This window comes from Barbus barbus (genome assembly GCF_936440315.1).
Source record: "Barbus barbus genome assembly, chromosome: 17".
NCBI lineage: Eukaryota > Metazoa > Chordata > Actinopteri > Cypriniformes > Cyprinidae > Barbus > Barbus barbus.
Window position 1 is genome coordinate 16864232 of NC_136745.1, and position 22901 is coordinate 16887132.

The 22901-nt window shown below is 39.5% G+C and overlaps 3 protein-coding genes across 4 annotated transcripts; 1 reads left to right on the forward strand and 2 right to left on the reverse strand.

Moving 5' to 3' along the window:
- Positions 1–935: 935 nt before the first annotated feature.
- On the reverse strand, positions 936–2087 carry LOC306883015 (microtubule-associated protein 1 light chain 3 gamma-like; the record flags this gene model as incomplete). Its single annotated transcript, XM_079438063.1, has 4 exons — positions 936–1095; positions 1362–1468; positions 1555–1610; positions 2030–2087. The coding sequence occupies 4 exons, from the start codon at positions 2085–2087 to the stop codon at positions 936–938; spliced, it is 381 nt and encodes a 126-aa protein (XP_079294189.1).
- Positions 2088–5541: 3454 nt separating this feature from the next.
- On the forward strand, positions 5542–18980 carry LOC306882949 (uncharacterized protein). The gene is made up of 4 exons (XM_079437972.1): positions 5542–6150; positions 12751–12919; positions 13994–14197; positions 16329–18980. The coding sequence occupies exons 1-4, from the start codon at positions 5920–5922 to the stop codon at positions 18668–18670; spliced, it is 2946 nt and encodes a 981-aa protein (XP_079294098.1). The 5' UTR covers positions 5542–5919; the 3' UTR covers positions 18671–18980.
- Positions 18981–19026: 46 nt separating this feature from the next.
- Positions 19027–22782, reverse strand: LOC306882950 (tetratricopeptide repeat protein 9C-like). Of its 2 annotated transcripts, none has more exons than XM_079437974.1 (4): positions 22649–22782; positions 21810–22131; positions 20730–20912; positions 19027–19729 (listed from the first exon to the last, which is right to left on the reverse strand). In XM_079437974.1, exons 1-4 carry the CDS (start codon positions 22658–22660, stop codon positions 19581–19583), a joined length of 666 nt encoding a protein of 221 aa, XP_079294100.1. In that variant the 5' UTR covers positions 22661–22782; the 3' UTR covers positions 19027–19580. The 2 variants fall into 2 exon arrangements, with proteins under 2 accessions (XP_079294100.1, XP_079294099.1); XM_079437973.1 differs by having other exon boundaries at positions 19224–19729; positions 20634–20912.
- Positions 22783–22901: the final 119 nt, after the last annotated feature.

Sequence of the window (22901 nt, forward strand, 5' to 3'; positions counted from 1 at the left end):
AGACCTGACCCGTTTAGCACTTCCTGATTACTGACACGGTAACCTAAACCCTTTTATTAAAGATGCTAGTTAATAACAGCCATGTGTAAAAGGGTGATGCATCTTTAGAAGAGGTGTGAGACTACAAAGCAATGACTCAGATTTCTAGCAGAGAATTGCTTCACTGCTCTGTGCATGTTTATGAGTATGTAAACCATCATTTACTGGCCATATTGTTTATTTTAAGCTGCCCATTAGAAAAAAACAAATGAAAAATAAGCAAATTATGTCCCTACACCATGGTGTATGTTAATCTTAGTTGAACAGAATAAGCCACATTAACAGAATAGATGGAATCAAATAAAACCAGACATTCAGTTAAAAGAACTAAACTGATTTATTGAGGATTTTCCAACCGCATTTGAAGCTGAGTACATAATGACTGTGTTGTTTGCACTCCTTTTCATTCCAGTAGGTGCTTAAATAGTTTTTTGTTTGTCCGTTTCCTCTGTGTTTGTTTTAGAAACACAAATGCACAGTCACAGAAAGAACAAGGAAAGGAAACCAGCATCGAACAAACCCTGTCTTATTGTGACATGACATCCCAGGTCCTTTGAGGGACAGGATGTCCATTTTTGTATTGGAGCCTCATGACTGAGCGGCTTCAGAAGTAGTGCCAGTGGCATCACACTTATTCATATTAGACAGCTCAGTTGTGACCTCTTTCAAAACTACTGATTATGCATCAACATTAGCCTCAAAGAAATCTCAACTACTAAGAAATTAGGTCAGAAGAGTCCTCTCGGCCAAGTGTAGTTGGTGGTCTGTGTGGTTTTGGGTTTGATGTACAGTGAGAGTCTTCATTTAGCAGCAATACAGAGTTATGATCTCAGAGAGGCATCAGTCTGGAGGTATGTGAGGTGATCTGTGTGTCATGCTCATTTCTGAGAGTCTTGTCATCCGAACATGTCCTGGGATGCATAGGTTATGTAGAGGAAGCCATCGGGATCTCTGAACTGTGAGTAAACTTCTCCCATGCTGGCTGTCAAACAGGACATGTTCTTTCCTGAGATCAGTAGGTACAGAGCTTGAGATGCCTCTAGCGCTATCTTGCTTCTGAAAGAGAAAGAGCGAGATGGGAAATTGGCATTACTGAAATAAATTGCTTGAAAGAGCCTGAAACTTCAGGTGGTGCCTCATACAGCGATCCAGTGATTGAAGCAACGTGGCACAGCAGCACTGGCCTGATTCACTGTTCATACAACACACATTCACACTGATTCAAGAAAACAAGCCATGACTCATCTTCTTTTGAGCTGCAGAATCTGACACAAGCTAAAACTGTATCATAGAATTCAAAGAGAGAGAGCGAGTCTACTCACCTGAGCAGACTGAGGAACTGCCCTAATGTCAGCTCATGTGGGACAAGAAATTTGGTTTTGTCCAGTAGGGGAAGCCTTTTCTCCTGAAGGTATCGCTCCACAATTACCTAAAATACAAAACAACATTTCTTAAATATAAAAAAGCTGTTGTTTCATTTTTCTTCAAACACTTTATATTAAAAAGGTATCTTACTGGTAATTTGTTGGGGAACTTAGACCGAATAGTGCAGACTTCATCTTTTCTTGTTGCTGCATTAGAGGAACAAATATAATTCATTTTTCTGAGAATGGAACATTGTTTTACTCAAAATTATTACAAAATAGTGCAGACATAATTTTTTTCACATCATTTCTGCTTGTTGCATTGCTTTTTTGGGGGGTTTTCTGAGAATTTAAAATAATTTTCCTTACAATTAATATAGAAGATGAGCTAAAAAAGAAAGTAGCTTCATAGGCTGAATAACTTTACCAACCACATTTGAGATTTTTTCCTTTAACTAAGCTACATAAAACCTACATCTATGAAATCGATGAGCATGTATTTTAAAAACAAAATTAATCTTTATTTAGCTTCTGTTTAAAAATATAAATATATTTAAAGAAATGTTTACAGAAAAAGTGACGTAGAGGAGTTTGTAAATTGCAAGAGTTGAATGTTGATGACCTACCGAGGCACTTCCTTTGCTTGAAAGGCGCAATCTCCATGGATTTCTCGTAGGGAGGCATCCCGACAGGAGTTTGGCGAGGCGGGCTGGAGACCTGTACGGTGGTGAGGTAGGAGGAGGCTGTGCCCGTCCAGAGCTGACGGGGGGCTCACGGGCGGAGGTCGTCTCAAATGCCTGCTCTCAGCTCGCGGGGCTCGGCTTTTATAGGAGTGTGTGTTTTTAGGGGGAGGACAGTCTGAGGTGTGAAAAGATAAGTGCTTGCGCGTAATTAAAGGCCTTGCGGTGATATTACATAAGCTCTTCAGAGACGTCCTCGTCCTCGCGCTCGATAAATAATGAACCGTCGCTGTAAATGAGAAAAACATTCACAGGATATTGAAGTTCAGCTCTGTTTTTTTCTAAAGTGAGTGCCATGACAGCTTAATTGCGAATCACGCCATCCGTTTGTGTAACACCTCAACTAACGGGACAAACACAAGCGTAGGCCTATACTCAAGCAGACCGATTATGCTGCAGGATTGGACACGTTTTGAATACATTCTTTGTATTGAAAAATAGATTAGTCAAATTTTAGTCAAAAATTCATGAATCACTGAATGAACGGCATCCAACATACATATTATATATAGCCTATATAATAGAAGAGTTCCGATGCAAAAGCCCTAAGCGCCATATGAAATTTTCTTCTAAAATGAGGTTTTTTTTCTTAGGCTCCCATACCCCTGGGAACTAGGGCACCCCCACCACATGTAATCTATTAACTGCACAGCATAACGTTTTGGGCAAGTACAATGTTATGTCATAAAATATTTTAAAAGACTGAATTTGTATTTAAACTGATCACAAAATAAAAAAATAATTTTGTTTAATTCTAATGCCGCATGTCCACGATTATTCAAACAACAAACAAATTATACAGAGAGCAAATAATAGGCTATAATAACTGAATTCAGTCTGACTTCATTCCGGGTGTGAGCACTGTCTGCAGCAGTGTTGCCAACTGCTTTCAATTAAAATTAGCTAAAACTGGTATAGCTAAATGTCACTAGATGACATCATAATGGCAAATTCAGTGATCTATATAAAGATGAATATAGATTAGTGGGCAAGATGAGAACTTAGATAAGGTTTGTCCAAGAAGTTGCTATATTTGTCCCTAAACTTTTGAAAAAAGTCTCAAAATGGGTGTGGAAGTTGCTAAATCTAACTACAAAATAGCTAAATTGGCAACACTGTACAGTGTATGCTGAATGAATCTCTTATTTACATCACATGTACATCTGCACTTTGTTGTTTCTGATGAGAGAATTCGCCAAAGTGCATAATTAAGCCAGTGAGTGCATGCACTGACCAAAAGTTCGTTAAGTAAAATCCCCTTAAATAATAGAAATATTAAAGAAACAATTCTTGAACTAAAATCACAAAAGCAATATATATATATTCGTTCTCATAACTCTGTCTTCATTCATTTGTATGTTCATCTATAAGAGTTTGGGCTGCTTAATATTAGGATTTTGTCTAAAATCCCCCACCGTGGCCCCGCCCCACAACATCAAGCCCCTGCACCCCCCAGATAAAATATGTTCCCACGGCTATGTAGGCTCCTATGTTTATGTAAAGTTATTTCACTTGAATGGCAATGAAAAGAACCTATTCTTTTTCTAGAAAGAAGATCAACCTATTTTTTCTAATTTTCTAAAAATATTTAATTTCCTAAAGTCAGTCAAGTCACCTTTATTTATATAGCGCTTTTAACAATACAGATTGTGTCAAAGCACTTAACAGTATCAAATTGGAGGATAGAGTGTCAGTAATGTATAATAATAAGATTAAACATTCAATTTTCATTATTGAATTCAGAGATGTCATTGTCTAGCTCAGTTTAGTTTAAATAGTATCTGTGAAATCAAATTGACGAAAATCACTAGAAATTAAGTGTTTTCCAAAGAAGAAAGTAAGTCACGTGGTTAGTTTTGGAACGACGCATGGGTGAGTAAATGATGACAGAATTTTCATTTTTGAGTGAACTGTCCTTTGTGTTTTTGTGATGGATGACTGAGTCCCAAACACAATGAGGTTAGTATGTTACGGACTGCATAACCATAGTGAAACAGAGCCCAAGCGCCTCTTGGCTTACCCTAAGGCCCATCCTCACCATGCTCCCATTCTCAATGAGGTCAAACAGATATGAAATAAACAGTGTATATGCCTGATGGGCATTAGGGTATATGAAACAATCACAAGGCCAAGAAAGCTATAGGGTTTGGCATATGAACAACACTTTTTAAACATACATATACACCTCACTGGCTCAACAATATATTTGCTTAACCACTAAGGAATAAAACTGTGTTTAAGGCATTTAAACTGAACTATACCATGAAATTTCAAAGCAGATTGAAAAGTTGTGAATTTGGATAGATCTGACTTAAAGGTGCTCACATCAGTGTAATGTATGCAAAAGAGTTTATGTAAATTATTAGGATTTTACAAACATAAATTATTTTTGTGGGAAAAGAGGATTAAAAAAACCTGAAGTGGAAGAGAACGGCCAGACTTTGAGGTTTCATTTAGTTTGATGGTTTTAGCAGGAGGTTTGCCTATGAATAGTCAAGTTAGTTTTATTTTAGAGAGTGATAAAAGAAGAAAGAAAGAGCTGATATGCAGAAAATACTGTGCTATAGGCCTGCTTCATATATTTTTGTTTAAACTTAAGATAAGAATATTCTTTCAAAGTATGAATCACAATTGTAAATGTTTTATAAATTAACAAATTAATTTTACATATGCATCATGCTGGAACAAGTCTTATCTATTTATTTTCATCTGTTTTCATTTGCGATTTGGTTTCAGTATAAACTAAACTCTATATCCAACAATAGACTTGAATATCCAACCTATATTTGACTATCTTCCTACCCTTGTGTCAGAGTGATTAAATGATTACTGATGGAAATCTTGTTTGTTGTGTGTGAGACAGGCAGATACTGTCACCTGCTGGTTTACAGTGGATGTACAGTGGTCACCTGCTATTTGAAACCAACAAAACCAAGCGGATATTTGATCATTTGGGAAAGTACACAAAGTAGGGTAAACGTCATAAAAGTAACAGCATACTCTTTTCAGTCACAATGTGGGTCATCATTTATTTTATTTTTTTTACTTTATTTGCTCATAGTTGAAAAACGTGATCCAATATTTTTCTAGTAGTGGTTCATGATTGATTTAAGTGAACGAATCTTTCCATGAACCGACTCGTTTTTGCGCTAAAGAATCTTTAGTGAACGAATGACTCATATAGATTTGAATAAAAAAATCTGTTCCACTAATTTTTAATCTTTAAATTTGATAAATGAGCACAATTCAAGTTTGTATTAAATATTAGGCAACGCTACAGTCTCAACACAGCAGATTCACATTCCTCGGAAAAGCTGGTCAATTCTGTTCGAAAACTTCCCCGGCCAATCAGCAGCGAGCTTTCGCGTCGAGCTCCTCCCCATTCATACTCTTTTCTTCACAGCGGTGAGCTGTGTGCAAGACTGTCGCATATGATTCAATCCACATCATCTTCATCATTATCATCATGAACCCAATGATGGTTGTGGCGTCTCAAAATGGTTTGGTGAGAAAGGATTTTTCGGGGGTGTAAATTAAGACCTTAAAAGTATGCCTTTGTTACATGTGCCTCAGTGCGAAAGTTGAGTTGCGACCATACTGCATTTTCGTGATACATTGTTACGGACTCTGAATTTTAAGCGTCGGCTCCGGTGTTGCTCATGTCGCACAGCGCTCATGCTGCATTGACAGTCGGTGCTCAGGCTAGAGGCGAGTACTGAACCCTCACGTTCACCGGCGACCACCGCGTCTGCCTCCAAACCGATTTTGCGCGCACTATGGCCGGTCGCCGCGGTTGTGTGAATTCGCTATGGTCAGGGAGCGATCGGGTTCGGATCGGAGAGCGGCTGAAAGCCACTCTGGCCGGCATATTGGAGCTGGACCTTCTCAGAGGACGACAGCTGGAGATGGTGGATGCGGTGCTGGACATGAATGGAGCGCCCTCTCACCAGGGGGAAGGACTGGAGAGCGCCGCCGAGGATTGCACCGCAACCTCCCGCAGGCAACAGGTCAGTGGGGACGTGGGAAATTCCAAAGGAACAGAATGTTCCTCGTAATTTTAATTTGATCTCCTGTTCGAGGTGGAACCCTGCTGGTGGCACCTGCTAAACGTTTCGGTGACAGTGGCATCCAGTGGAGCTCAGGTTGCATGACCTATACAGGACGCTGCTGTGTTTACATTTCAGAATTGTACCCACCTTTTTCTTCAACGTTACGTGTCAAGGTTGAGTTGGAGTGCACAGCTATTTTAGGCCCTGCTTACAATGCATGTTTAGTGCTCCAATACAAAATACCTTCTAGTGGAAATTATATGGGGGGAGTGGGGTAAGCTGTGCCATTTTTAAGTTTGCCTCTGGGAAAGGAAAAATGAGATCTAATATGTCCAATTATATATCAGGAAGCTTGTTATCAAGTGAAATGAGAAAACATCTATTAGAAATTTGAAATGTGACTTCTCAGAAAAAGATGCTTCATGTTGGGGTAAGTTGAATCATTGCAATGTGAAAATTTTACATTTCAAAATATACTCAACCAGTTTACTAATATATTAGTCTCATTCCAATCTCTTAATTTTGTAGATACCAGCCTGGACATGTATAATATTTTGAATATTTGATTGTACAAAAAAAATTACATTTTGCAGTTTATTTAATAATGAAATAATTTGCACAAATTTTACATGGTTTTGTGCGCAGGCAATTAACCGACTGAATAAATTTGCTTTGATATTAAATTAATTTCACCTGCTATTTAGAAAAAAATACTTTGGCATGCAAAAGAGAAAACAAAGTCAAAAATAATTGCTCAAAAGTTGGCAACTGTAAATGAAAGGCTCTTTCTAAACGTGATAAATAACACTATGTTTTGTGAGTGGCACAGTTTACCCACTGGCACATCTTACCCCACTATCAATCCCTTTTTAATCTACACATACTGTCTGTATGTTGTACAGACTGTTCAGTAACAAAATGTCATGGTGATGTGGCAGGGCTCTTGTGTGTCTTGTGTGTTTTAATATAATGGACAATGTGCAAGTGAAGCCACAAATGTGAAATACATTTAATAGTGGCAAGTAGCTCATAAATTATTTCTCATGTTCTTCATCTATTATAGGGCATTTATATAATTATCCAGGATCTCCTAGATCAAAGTGATGTGATTAAGAGCGTTTCTTTCATGGCATTTAAAATTTTCGCAATTTCAAAAGGCTTTTGAAGGACACTTACAAGTAGCCACTCAGTCCAGCAAAATGTTTGCATGAGAAACGGCAATATGTATCATGAGACAGAAGTATTAGTCATCATCGCGGCAATGTTGTTGCCTCTCCACCTACGCGATTTCCATTTACATAAACACCACATGGAGAAATGTTTCTGTTGTCGGCGTCACAGATATCACCTCTCCTCTGCTACCCGCTGAGGGAGAGAGAGGATGGAGGGAAATGGACAGAAAGATGGAGAACGGGGGTGTACCATGCAGAGCAACTGATATGTTAACCCCTCACTAGGATGGACTTCTCTGCAATGGCTGAATGCAGCATCAGATTTCATAGCTAATATGCATATTTAATTTTACTGACGTTGATTTATTAGACGGTTCCAATATATAATATATTTTTCAGACAAAGAGTGGATTGCTCTGATTCAGTGGCTGAAAAACGGTCTTCCTGCTGCCTCCCACAAGACTCACCTTGTTATTAAAATATGACATTAAGCCATTTCCTGTGTTAGTGAGGGAATTGAATGAGTAATTCCTCTGTCAATGGAACTGATGGCCAGACTGGGTATTCATCTCATTATTTCCATTATTTTATGACCATTTGCATCATTAGCCTCATATAATGTAGTTTCCATGTGCAGAGCACTCTTTCATGAATTGATCGGTAGCTGGAAAATGGCCAGTGCACCGTGCGTGAGACCCGTATCAGGTTTCCCCCATTGAGCAAATGCTTCTTCCAATTAAATAAATTGCAACTGTATACCGGGATAATGCAGTATAGAGTCTGTCTAGATGTGCACATGGGTGTATATAAACAAATTTGTACTTTGGAGGCAAATTATAAGTCTTTACGCATTTCATTCAGTGTTGGCAATGAAAAATGAAACTGAAGTAACTAACGGGGTGACTATATGTCATCTTATTCCTCGACATATCCTGGCTTGAATTGTCTAAAATGTCCAGGTGTTTACTTTATTTTCCTGTTCTTTTTATATTTCCTGAAGGTAATGACTTAAAAGTAGTTTGATCAGTAGCATGCAGGCATTGTACATAATCGAACCAATGTGCGCGAGAATGTGGGATCTACAGAAACCGGTTGATGTGTTTTTTGTCAAATGCATGTGAAAGTGTCAATGCACGTGTTGGTTCATATTCAACCAGCAAAGAGAGAGTTAAAGTATTGCTGCTAAATCGGATGTGTGGGCGAGGAGAAGAGAAGAAGAGCGAGAAAGAGAAGGAGAGAGAGGGCAGGAAGAGAGGAGAGGCCTGATAGTTCTCTGAAGTGAAGTGGGGGAGGCAGTTATATCCAGGAGTGGTGGTGGTGGTTGGGAGGGGGTCTCGCATAAGAGATGCCTCCTTCATGCTATTCCTCTCACTGGGCAGCCCATCCCCCGTGCTCTCTACTTTTCTTTAAACCTCTTTTTTTTTGCCATCTAGTCTCTTTAGGCCCCCCCCCCCCCCCCATGAGTTTTCCACCTTCATCTTTTTCATCCCTGAATGTCCTGCTCACGCTTTACTCTGTATGTTTTTCCATCCATATATATATTTAGAGTCCAAGACAGGAATTTGGTAAACTGCTGGAGCAGAGATAAGCCTGGTCAAAGTCTGTCTTTCAATAACCATTATCCCCCGTCTTTTCTCCCTCTCTTCTTTGTTTCATCATCTGTCTTTCTCCGCTCTCTGCTTTTTAACAGCCCTCCCCCGACTTTTTTCATTTCGCCAATGCATCACCTGCATTATCTATGTAAAAGTCTGACAGAAGGTTGATCGGACTTAACAGGATATGCACAATAGTCACTTGGTTTGATGGGATTCCTCAGAAGTGCTGCAAAGGGAGATTCCTTGCAACGGGGGGAGGTTGGGGATCGCAAACAACTAACCCCATAAACACTTCTTGTAGATAAGTGATTCAAAACTTCTGAACTTTAACCAAAGCTTTCCCTTGATGGACCTCAGTTTATCAGTCCTTTAAAATCATCTCAGAAAGCAGGCTTATACATCATAAAGTCATTGGCTAATGATGTGGTTTCTCCTTACACGTGTACTGTTTTGTAAATAAATACATCACAGATACATGATTGTATCCTGGTATTAACATCTGTGTCTGGTGATCTGATCACAAGTGGTCAGCTGAGACAAATTGCTATTTACATTAATGCATCTCAAATGCACCTCCAGTGACCAGCTGTGACCGTATTTTGAGGAGAGGATCTCTGATTTCAGGGCTCACTCATTATGTAAACGTGTTATTGCATGTTGATGAAGCACAAAAAAATTCACAACACAAAGCACAAAATAAAATCTAATTTTAATTGTGGACATTGTCTTGATGGGAATTTTGTAATTTTAGTTGAGTATATTAAAGAGATAGTTCACCCAAAAATTAAAATTCTGTCATTAATTACTCTTAATTACTTACTTAATTACCTAATGTTGTTCTATACCCTTAAGACCTTCAATCATCTTCAGGAACACAAAATGACATATTTTTTATGAAATCTGAGCACTCTCTCATCCTGTATAGACAGCAACACAAGTGAGTGTTGATGTTCAAGGCCCAGAAAGGTAGTAAGGACATTGTTAAAATAGTTCATGTGACATCAGTGGTTCAAGCTTAATTTTGTGAAGCTATAAGAACACTTTGTGTGTGCAAAAAAAAAAAAAAAATTAATGACTTCATTCAACAATCTCTTCTCTTCCATGTCAGTCTCCGCTGCGTATTCAGTGGTAGTTACGTTGCTCTCTATGGAGGGTCAGAAAGCTCTCAAATTTAATCAAAAATATTAATTTAATTATTTTTATTAAAATATAAATTTTTGTTCTGAAGATGAACAGAGGTCTTACGGGTTTGAAACGACATGAGGGTGAGTAATTAATGACGTAATTTTCATTTTTGGTTGAACTAACCCTTTAAATGAAATGGAATCCCAAAAAAAAAAGTCTCTAATTTACTCACCTTTCATGCCACCCCAAAAGTATTCGACACATTTTTTTTCAGATTAGCACAAACAAAGATTTTTATAAAAATAATCCATCTATGTGAGTTCATAATGCAAGTGGATGTTTCCCTCAAAGTTAACACTTCAAAAAACACACAAAGTGTGTGGATTCATTGATTCATAAGTGTGAACCCAGTTGATAAACCAGTGTGTTCTGAAGCGAAGCGATTAGTGTGTGTGAGAAAAATACTAATATTTTAAATGTTTTAAACTATAAACCATCTGATGTAGCACTTCACAACACTCATGAAGCCTCTTATGAGAATTTTCCTTTTTGAGTGGAGTACCCCTTTAACTTAAAGTCCGTGTAAAGTCAATATTAAATGTGTGTTCTGAGTTTGTCACACCACAGAAGAATGTGTTAAGCACCCCGCCATTTTGAAAAAATAAACCGTATTCTCTGCTCTCAAACGCTTGGGGTGTGTCCACTGGCGGCGCTGAAACCACACCCACTCACAGGAAAGCTGCTGTCCCTCTCAGCTGTCTTCCTCTAGCAGCTTATTTAATAAAGAGGCCGAGTTGTTTTGTAAATGATGGCAACCAGGTATTATGCATTTCCGTGACGAAGGGATAGCTAGCTAGCAAACTGTAGGCTATAGTAACTAATGGTAATGACAGCAACTCATGATTGAGCTGTGAAGTTGAACCACTGATGCTAATGCGCTTTAGTTATTAGGTGTGTTCGACTTGAAGCAGTGCTGCAGAACGATCAGTGTTTGACGTCAAAGTACCGCTAGAGCGAATCGAAAGCATCAGGAGCGTCTGCCCTCTGTTAGCTCTCACTGTACTTTGATGTCATGATGTCTGTCTGCAGCGCTGCTTCAAGTTGAACACACGTCTTATAGTGATGGGGGAGGGGCCCTGCTTGGTGGCTCGATTGTGTCATCGAGTCATGATTTATCCCCGCCCACAAACTGTTTAACGGTCTAACTCCACAATTAATGGGGTCATCGGATGCCCATTTTATAAGTTGATATGATTCTTTATGGTCTTAATGAAAAGTCTATAACATATTTTGGTTAAAATTTCTCAATAGTAGTGTAAAAAACACCTTCTTTGCCCTGTCAAAATCAGCTCAGTTTTCAGCACGCTGTTGTAGTCCATGTTGCTTTAAATGCTAGTGAGCTCTGCTGACTCTGCCCCTCTCTTCCATGGAGTGACGAGCAGACCATAGATGTGTAGATTCCCTATTCAACTGCTCCAGATACGTTGATGCGTCAGCCATCTCGCATTCACCATAATAATCAATGAATATTTAAAGATATACAAGCGTATGACTTGCTGTTGTAGACGCACACAGTCAGTGCGGTCAAAGATTCACAGACCGTTAGAAAAAGTCCATAATGAGGCGTCTAGGTATATATGTCTATGGAGCATACTAAACTTCAGCCACGAAACTGGCTAACTAGCACATTAGGAAAGGCAATTTGCAAAGATTCAAAAAAACCCTTACACTCACTTCTGTAGATAAAGCTGGATCACGAATGATTCGGGTGAACATAGACGCATTTATGTAGATCGGGGATCGGTGCATTCCTTTAAAAAAGAAAGTAACCTTAATCCTCAGCGGCTCATGTCGGGAGTAAATGACAACTTCTAAATTTATTATTACATCCAACAACTAAACACTACAGTCGCTTAATCGGAGACATCTTGTCTTCCCCTGCACCGGAGTTGACACAACGATGGACTGATGACAGCTCACTCAGGGCGGGTCTAAGGTAAGACGGCCTTGTCAATCAACTATCGTGGGAGCGGTCTGTACAGAACTACGTCATTCTGACAGAAATCTCAGAACAGCCTGATTTGAGAGAGGGGATTTTAAAATAGGGATTTAAAAAAAAAATACTGGGTGGATTTTTATCATTATAAGAAGGATGTATACACACACTTCCAACACACATTTATGTTCAAACTACTTGTAAAGTGAATTTTGCATCCGATGACCCCTTTAATTACTACATAGTTCACAGTCTTTGTAACATGTTTCAGCAATGCATTTCTAACATTTATAATGTGTTTGCAAACAATTCTCAGAATTGACTTTACACGGACTTTAACAGTTATTTGAGTGGCACAGTATCTGTTTGTCACTGGTATTGATGTTTATTGATGTTGTGTGCATGTTCATGTCTGCGTATTCCAGATTTTTCAATCAGATGTTTTTCTTCTAAAACCATTTTTAAAAAAGTTAAAACTTTTTGGTGAAATAATTGATTGACAGGTGGGTAGGTGGTCCTTTGCTGCTGTCATGAATCATGATGGATTAGAGTTTAGCTACAAATGCAATGCGATCACATGCATCATGATCGTATGTTAATACCAGGTGTAAACGGGGTCTTTGAGTCATCACCTTATCTTGTAGTAACATGACTCCTCCATCTGTTTCAGAGTCTGTCGTCTGCAAACCCTGATCTGTCTTGCCTCGGCACGACAGGAGAGGGGATAAGCTCACGCTGGTCCACGCTGTCCTGGGACATCCCGTCTGATCTGTTGTCCTCTATTACTCCAGACTTTCCTGGCACAACACCTCTTGACTGCGACTCTAGACCCAGCTCAGGTGCTTGTACTCCCAATTCCAAAACTAATAAACCTTTGGTGTTTTTTTTAAAGAACAGTTCAGAATGTTTTTGTGTGGATGCTTGAACCTGTAGCAAAGACCGCTTTATATCTCACGTTGAGATGCTTCTCTAAAGCTCTTTTTTTCACAAAGAGGAAAAAATGAATCATTGTTCCACAGTATTGTTTCCCTTTTTAGTATTTGGCATTTGAAGCATTATATAATCATTTAGTCACAGTTGGTTATTCTTGGTATTGTATTTTATTCAGCAGTGTTAGTTAAAACCTGCTATGAAAAGATGACTAATATGAAACCTTAAAAATAAATATCATAAAATGTAAATACTAAGATTTATAGTCAGAAATCCATGAACACTGACTGGTAACTAGGGGAATTAAAAACACCCAAAGAACAAAATTTAATACGAGGTATTTACATACAGTCAGATTTGTTGTCTCTCTGCATCCAATACACAGTCAAGACATGCTACAGCTTAAAATATGTAATTTGTTTTATTTTTGTATGTAAAATAAAATGGAATATCCAGAGAAACAATAAATCATATTTTCAGAAAGAATATATATCAGACCGTAATAGCAATGTTTTGATAGTACCACAAATGGCTCTCTTAGCTGGGATAGGAGAACATCGAAAAGATGATGCACTTCAGCGCTTTGTGATAAGATTAACCGTACACAACAAAATGGAACCATTTTGGATAAACTATGTAGAGATTCTTCAATCAGTGGAACTATGTGAAATACCTAAATCAAAAGCAGTTATCCTTTAAGCCCTCCCTGAGGAATGAGCCCTGCATGAAATAGTAATACATTTCACACAAGTGCATGACTCATAGCTTGGATAGCTTGGCGCTCTGTTTGAAACAAATGATTCAGTGTTGACCTTTCAACTTCAACATGACACAGTTTCTGTGTTTTTGGCAGTTCTCTTTTTACTTTGGCAAACATTAACCCTGGCTTTTTATGGCAAACCCATAATTTATATCATGTGTCACCCCTGAAGCACTGCTCCCCCTAACGCTCTTAACTTCATCTATCATTCTCTTGCCCGCAGGTTTTTACTCGGTCAGTGGGAGTTCTCTGTCAGACTCTTGTTACTCAGTATCCAGCGAGGCGGCTCCTGGAGGATCAGTGAAAGTCAGCTGTAGGCCTCGCTCATTGGATCATAGTGCCACTCATTGGAGGGAGGCTGAGTCTCATAGTACAGCTTGTCCTGAGGGCACAGTGGAGAAACCAGAAAGAAGGCCCTTTTCTACTGGTATGACTTGTGATCTTTAAAAAAAAAAACACATTCAAAACCCAAAAGAAAGAAGAACTTAACCCATTTGCCCATTTATATAAGAAAAAATTGTTAGAAATGCTTATACATGATGGTAGGATTTGTTGTACATTTACATTTTTTTTAAAGATAATTTAAATACTCAAAATCAAAATCATACTATAAAAAGCTTGTAAAATAGTAATGAGCATTTAATGAGAAGCATTATTTGCTAGTAATAGGAATTAAAAACTAAAAGTACAACAAAAATGTGTAACGTAATAAAAACGTAATATTAATATGTAATTTAAAGCAAAGGGAATCATTTATGATTTTTTTTTTTATGATTCAGGCGATTCACTGAACGAGCCGTATAACAAACTCTGCACTGGATATTAAAATCCAAAATATAGTGAAAACACCATTTAATAGCACAGTAACAAGATCGGCAGATTAAGACATTAACTTGTGAGCACAAAACACAAGATACTTCTCTTTTCAATAATAATAAGATTTTATTTGTATAAACCTAAGACATAAACTAATCTAACACATGAACACAAGCATTCACACATTCACACGTTGCAGAAAGAGAGAAAGTGAGGAAAGGATGAGTTTAAGAGAATGAAAATGTGAAATCCCAAGTTTACAGCAATATGCTCTATTGCACAGACCTGAACAACCATCAATCACTTATTTAACCCTCGCTTTGAGTTTCTCAATGAGGCTAAAATTTATATTAACTGCACCTGATTCAGTTAGAACCTGGAGGTGTTACTTGCTTGCTTTGCCTGTGTTAAGGGGTTTCCTTTGTGGCGTCGTCCTTGCAGACAGGGGCTTCCCCGAATTTGCTGATTGGCTGGAAGTTCAATAGTCTTTGAAGTGAGGTCTTGGGGGTTGGCTGAGAATGCGGAGTTGGTCTGGTTGAAGTTTGAAGCGAACTTTGCAGCAAACTTACATTAGAACACGAAACTTCACGGAAAGAAAAGAAACTAAAGTAAAAGAATAAAAATAAAAGGAGGTAATGAGACTAGGTGGTTTTCTTCTCATTGTGGTAGCAGCTGGCACATGGGCCAGAGCACGCTCAAAGAGCAGGGTCAAAACGCGGTGGCAAAAGAGAAGAAGAGGAGAGAGAGAGTGACTAAGAGAGTTTGATGGGGTCCTTTGTTTTTAAACTCGGCTTTTGTCCACCCCACTAATAAATCAACATGTTATCTGTTCAGTCAGAGGTCCGAACTTTACAGGCTCTTGCAAAGTATACTTTTGAACATGATTTCTATAACAAGACTATGATGTATTTGACAAAGAATTAATTGGAAGAAACATTTAAAGCATGATTTTTCACACTCATACATACCAAACACGCATCTGAATCCTTCAGCTATTCAATAATGATTAAAAAGACATGCATAATATTTTATTAAAACATGATAGTCTAATACTATTACAAACATAATATGGGGTTCTGCATAGAAATGTCCTTTTAGGATGAATTTAAGTGCATATGAAAAATGTCTTTGTATAGTTCTATGGAGAACGAAGGCTTTAGACTTTTTTCTTTAGACAAAGGAATTTTGGTTTGGTCTGTGTCTTCTATGTGTGGGGGTAGTCAGTCTAAGGAAGCTCGTGGATTCCTGAATTGGCATTATCAATACGTGTTCTTTTGTCTCAAGGTTGTAAGCTGTTTTGTGAAAGAGGCTTGCTGGTTAGTTTGCTTGCTTCAGACTAGTTGGAGCTAGGAATCTGATTTACGGCGTCCTGTTTCCTTGGGCCTCTCGGTGGAATTCCAGTTTCTCATGTTTCAATGTTCTGATCGCATCTTAAATTTGTCTGATTCAGTCTCTGATATTCTACAAATGTAAAATGTCCATATGCATAATTATTATTTACAGTAGTAATAATTTTGTTGGGGATGTAAAAAATAAATGAAAATGATGTTAATGGAAAAAAAGGTACCCTAATTTTTATGCAATATTTTTAAAAATGTATTTAATAAAACAATATTATTATTTTTTTTTAATAATTTGGTGTTTTTGATTAGCTGTTTTTTAATTAAAATCTTTACAAAATTTATTGTATATTAAATAAGAAGAATGTAAATAACAAACTTTTTTTTGTTCTTTATGAACAGGGGATCTTGAGCTCAATAGTCTCATGTTCCTGACAGACCTTTGTTCCAGTTTGGGAGGCATTCATCCCGGCTCTCTTTTACCCTCTTCCAACTCCAGTCCACAGCTTCAGCTGGACCCTAAATTTTGCTCTGACCTAGTTTCTCGGAAGACAAAAGAGGTGTACCCTTACCCTAGTCCACTTCATGCTGTGGCCCTCCAGAGCCCCCTGTTCACCACCTGCCAGGAACCTTCCCCCACCCGCCTCTCCCCTAGTCCAGAGAGCGAGCAGCCTGTGGAGCCAGGGCTTGAGCAACCTCCTGAGAAGGGCCAACCCCCAGCCTCTCCTTCCTTTACTCAGCTGGAGCAATACATCAACAGATTAGTCCATCAGCATCACTGCAGGGTGGCCGCTGAAACTTCCATTCGTGGACACCAAATAAAAATAGGTTATGAGGCAATTCACCCAAGAAGTGCTTCCTCCTCCAGCCTGTCCGGAGGGAGTGTTACTCCTTGTAAGTCTATCCTGGGCAATTCAGCGAGAGTCAGCCTCAGCAGTATTGGTAAACGAGCAAGTCGCAATTCCATCAACCTAGGAAACTTGCCCTCCGTGACAGGGGAGGATTTCAACATCAGCTTCCACTTAAATCTGAATTTGAACCTGAATCCAAACCTTAACAAGACTTTAAGTGTCGATGCTAAAAATGTGAAAGAAGAGGTCTCAGGATCGTGTGGGCATCTCTCCGCAAGTATAGTCACTCCGACTGCCTCCCCTTCCTCTTCGACGTCCACCATCACCAGCACTCCAAACTGGAGTAGGAGACCAAGGATCTCCACCTGCCCTTCCTCTGTGAACAATCGAGGGTCTCTGGAGATAACTGGAAAGAGCTTTGGACAAATGGGATTCTCTAAGTCCCTAGACTGGAGTGGAGCCTCAAGGGAAGAGGCAGAGGGTTGTCCTCCAACCAAAGCTTCAGACAGTCCTTCCAAACTTAATGAGGACTCTGCAGTTGTATGTGAAATCTCTCGTGTATCTGGCCTGCCGAGATCTGTAGTTCTTGGCTTGATGGAGGAGGGGGTGGAGTTGGATGCCGAATGTTTTAGGAGTGAACGAGAAAGAGGTGTAGGGTCTGCATCTCCAAGTAACATTCCTACACTGCACTCCTCCCGCTCATCATTTCAGCACCCGTTTGGATTGGATCGTACTAATCTGACACCAGCATCACACGCCTGGGCAGGTGCAGGCACTGGACAGGATTACATATCTCAACAGCATCGCCTACAAGTTTCGCACTCGGATTGCCATTCGGCCCTGACGTCACAGTCAGGTAGCCCTCATTCGGACAATTCTGGTCCCACTCCCACTCGTTCTTCTCCCATTCTGCCTTTCCCACATAATCAATCAGACTCTGCCTCCTCTCCAGGCTCCTCCCACACCAGAGTCCACTCCCCTCCTCGTCTACTTTCAAATTCACCCTTCACTCCTGCCCAGCTTTCAGTTTTTCACCGTGATTCCCCATCTCAATGCTCTCTTCCACGCTTTCAACCATGTAGTTCCCCACTGGAGGGTCCCATTCGGCCTCGTGGAGGTTCCCTCAGGCAGAACGCAGGGGCTGGGTGGAGGCCTCAAGATAGAGGGTGGAGGAGGAGTGGGGATGGAGAGCGGCTCTATCAGGGCAAACATGCCTCAAGAGAACTTATTCGAGCATCCACAGTTAGTAGCTATTCGGGCAGGGACTATGGCACCAGATGGGAGGATGAAATGAGCACTGAAACACCTAAAAAGGGTGGAAAGTTTTGGAAGGGGTTCGAAACAAGATTTTGGGGACGAGAGGAGGAGGAGGATGAGCGAGATGAGAGAGCTGGAGGATTTGGTTGGAGGCACACCTCGTTAAAAGAAACATCGTCCAGTAGGCAAGATCAAAGGGGGAACAACTCAAAAAAGAAAGGTACGAGTTGGGACAGTCGCAGTTCCAGCCTCCGGTTGTCCAGGCGAGCATTATTTCGAAGCGAGTCTCAGGGAATTCTCGAGCCACATTCTCAGAAACGGGAAAGCAATCAGTGGCGTTCCTCATTTGAGATCAGCCGTGCAGGACGGGGCTCTGAACGTGCTCGCAATCTTGTGAAGAAGGCGGAGAAACATCATTCTTCAACTGCCAGTCTTTTCCATCTCTCTCGCTCCCAGAGCCTGGAGGGAAGCAGTCACTCACTTTCTCCTCTTTCGTCCCCATCGTTCTCACCCTCGCCACCCCCATCAGCTCCTCTCACCCGTTCCAGATCGTTCCGTGACCTGGGAAGAAAAGTGTTTGGCTCTATGAGGTCCCTCAGTTTCAATAAAAACCACAAGTCGAAAAAGAAAGATTAGGATGAACATTTCAAAATGGTAAAAGCCAAGCTGCCAACTTTTCCAAACTTACGATTTTCTCTCTTTCTGCTTGTTTAGGTGCTTCTGCATGCCATGCTGTGTCTATGTGCACTCTTATGGTCATAGTCGTGCTGGTGTTGTTTTTACTATGAACATATGCTTAACAAAAAGCACTCTAAAGTATATGCTGACCAAATACAAAAAGATGTTGTTTGAACTTATGCTCAGGACTTTGAAAAAATATATAGAATTTGAAGTGATTGTTCAAGTGCTGAAACTGATGAAAAATCAATAAAAGTATTTCCAATTTAAAATGATCCTTACTGATTTGCTTGGCAATGAATGCATATGTTGCTACTGCTGAGTGAAGTGTTTTATGGTACAATAGGATTACATGAGATCTCGCATACAAAAATCTGCTGTCATAGACCTGCATTAAATGTCTTATCACACACAGCATTGCCATAATCATATTAGCATGATCCATTAACAATCAAACAACAGCTTTTGAGCATTCTTTTTCAAATGGCAAATAAATTATGCACAGTTCTTTCAAAAATATTTATTAGGATGACTAAAGACGAGAACTTATCTGAAAAACAAAACAAAATACAGATACATAACTGGAAGAAACTGAATGCAAAACAGAAGCAGCTAGACCGTGTATTAGCCATACAAGATCAGAGTACAATGCATTTAAAGTGCATTAACATTTTCGTTCAAGCTGCCATGTTGCACCCCATTTCAGCCACACATCCAGTCCTGCCACTGGACCTTCAACACCAGTAAATGCCATATGTAGCAAATTATCCATGCCCTGAAGCAAAACATCCCAGTTTCTTCCTGGTGACGTCAGCTCAAGCTTCATTTAACTTGATGTATGTTCCTGCTGAGTCGTGTATTTGTCCGTTTAGACCAATTTCTGGGTCTTCTCCTCTGCTAACTGCTCCTCACCCTGTTTCTGCTTGCTGAACATGCCTTCGTACAGTGCCTTCTCTTTCTGATAGTCTTGGCTGAGTCTCTCCTCCACTCGCTGCAGCGGTCTCTTTACATCAGGATCTGAGAAATGGAGAACAGGACGATATGAATGCCTCATTATTTCCAATCTAAGCACTGACATCAACTTTGAATGCAGATGTGCAACAGCAGTTCAATCGAAGGCTGCAGAGCAGAGGTGTTTGATCTTGCTAACTCTTAAGAAAATGGATGCATCCACAAAATGTAATAACACAATACTGCATACGTAACAGGCTCCCACACTGTATTCCCTTGTGAAAACTGTAGCTGAAAATCCCTGGCAGCATATTAATTAGACCAGTATTTTCCAACCATTAACTGTGGGAATTTTTTTCATGTCATGTTTTCTGACATGCACATTTAAATGCACTTTTTTATTTAATAGGACAAGCAAACTTGTGAAGATAGGCAACAGATAAACCAAAATAAATTAGTCTGTGGAAAATGTGTTTAACTTATCAAATGACCACCCCAGTTATATTTAATGGGAATCATGCGTCTGGCTTTTTTTTCAGCAAGCAGTGTTATATCAAATCATACAATTGCCATATGATTATCATTGCACACTTTCAATCTGTATAGCATGCTGAGAATGTTCACTTATTCTGTGGCATTTAACCATACTTAGATGCCTGTTCACACAGGACACACTATGTTCTTGCACTTAAACATAGCTGAAGGAACGAAAGAGAATGTAGGGATCTTGTGACATGTTTTTGGAACTATTATTAACGACTTTGCTCATGGCCCGAGACACTGAAAAAATAGACAAACGCAAATATCTGACACCCACATGGACAGAGATAATTAATATATTACATAGACAGAATGCAGTAAGTGAACGAGCCACTGCTATTTAGATTTTTTTCTCAGACAGACATCTGTGTTTATATCATAACGATAATTTGACCAACTTAATCCAGCAAAATCAATTAGCTCCACTAACTCAACTTGGTGACCCCTAGGAGAGCTCTGGCGACCCCTGGTGCAGGTTGGCGAATGTTCAAACAGACAAGAAAGGTGGGATATGGTTGGTTTTTACCGTTTGGCTTCCCCCTGCTGGCCTGTGTGAGGTAATGTCGAGCAGTCTGAGCATCACCCAGCTCTAATGAGGCTACTCCAGCTCTGTAGAGGGCCTTAATGTCACCTGACCTCCACTGGAGCACTTTCAGACTGTACTTTAACACACGGCCATAGTCCACCAGCTCTCGCTGCAGCAAACATGCTGTGAAACACACAAAGGTAAAGAGGAGAATGCTTCCCCAGACACGATTTACAAACACTACTACTCAAAACTTTGTTGTCAGTAAGATTTTTGAAAGAAGTCTCCTATGCCCAAAAAGGCTGAATTTACTTGGTCAAAAACACAGTAAAAACAGTAATATTGTGAAATACAATTAAAATATCAAATAAATTTTAAAATGTGATATATTCCTGTGAAGGCAAGCTACATGTGTGGTACATTTTTCTGATGAACACAAAGTTAAAAAGAACCGTAATTATTAGAAATGGAAATCTTTGTAACATCATAAATCCCTTTACTGTTACTTTTAAGGTTATCGTGTCCTTGCTGAATACATTTCTTTAAAAAAAGTAAAAAAAAAAAAAAAACTTTGACCACAAACTTTTGAATGGTAGGGTTTATTAAAGCAAGATCTCTTCTACTATGGGTGATCATGAGATCAAGGACAAAGTTAACACGATTTTGTTTCCCGTTTCTCGTATGATTAAGTGCTACGGTTAGAGGTTTTAATGTGGTCAATATGATGAGACGCCAGCAAAGAGTGAGAGCAAATAACAGGATCCTAGTCATGGGGGTAAAACAGATGGAAACTGTAATGCTGAGATAGACAGAAATGGAGATATTTTGTTCAGAGATTTCAAACCAATAGGAAATGTTTAAACCAAATAGTATGATAATGCATGACAGATAATAATGCTATGATAATGCATGACCAATGATGATCCCTAGCCTAGGCTGCCCGGTAAGAAACTGTTCCTATAAACGTGCTTAAAAATGCAAAATGCCTGCAAAATTATTACACTTTAGTGTTGTTTAAATCAGTACCAAAGCATTACCACCTCACACCGCCACAGTATCTCTTTTGGAAGAAATACAAACCTGCTAAATTGTTATAGCAGTCTACTTGTGTGCTCCTCAGCAGGTCCTCCTGCTCCTGGCTCAGTTTAGGCACCTGAGCCCCAAAACCCTGAAGGGCAGAGGTCACCTCAGAGTCCAGGCCACGGAGAACGAGCAAAGCACGATGATAACGTCCAATGGCAGTGCGCACATTTTTCTCCCGGTAGAATGCATTCCCCTCCGTCTTTAACCGAACTGCCTCCTGGAGCTGCGACTCCAAACGGGAACCAGATGATCCTCCAGTGGCCCCCAAACATGATGCACCGGCCTCTGCCTCTTCATCCCCTGCAGTAGGATCTAAAACCTGCCACACATAACCAAAATAAGAGCTGACAACACAAAACTACTGCATTATAAATCTTAAATGCAGCCACAGCCTCTGATTGAAGGAGACCAGTCTGTCCATTCATTATATGCTGGTTTTAGAAAATTAAGAAAGGTCTCCCATCCTGGCCAAGCCAAACCAAACCAGTGTATATCTGGTCTTCCAGTATGACCAGGTGAAAAGTGAAACCATCTTAACCAGGCTGGGAGACAAACTAACACAAGCAAACCACCTTAGGCTGTTTTTCCTCACTTTCTTGTTCATTCATTCATTAGGTGTGTAGTTAATAAATAACATCAAATAAATAATTAACATCAAACTCGTCAAATCAAAATCTAAGTACACATAACTGAGTTCACATCATTAAAAAAGTCTTAACTTTTTGAAACTAAAACAAAATTTCAATGAATTTGAACAGCGCCCCGCACAGCATGCAGCCTCGCCAAGCTTTTATCACACAGAAAAGCAAACAACACGTCAAGTATCGTTTTTATACCTTCTCGTCCATTGCGTTTAAAGCTTTAAAAGGGTTGCAGTCTGCTTAGAAGCCAGTTTATTGAAGAAAATATTGTTGGGACGCTAAAGAAACAAATCTTTGACACTCTTCTTCGTGGTTGTTATGGTTGTAGCATTGCATTTGTCGATACTACCCCCTACCGGTAGAATATTAATAGCGCAAACTCATAATCATATACATCTTAGATCTATCTACATCTCTAAAAATGTATGAACTAATGATTAAAAAAATA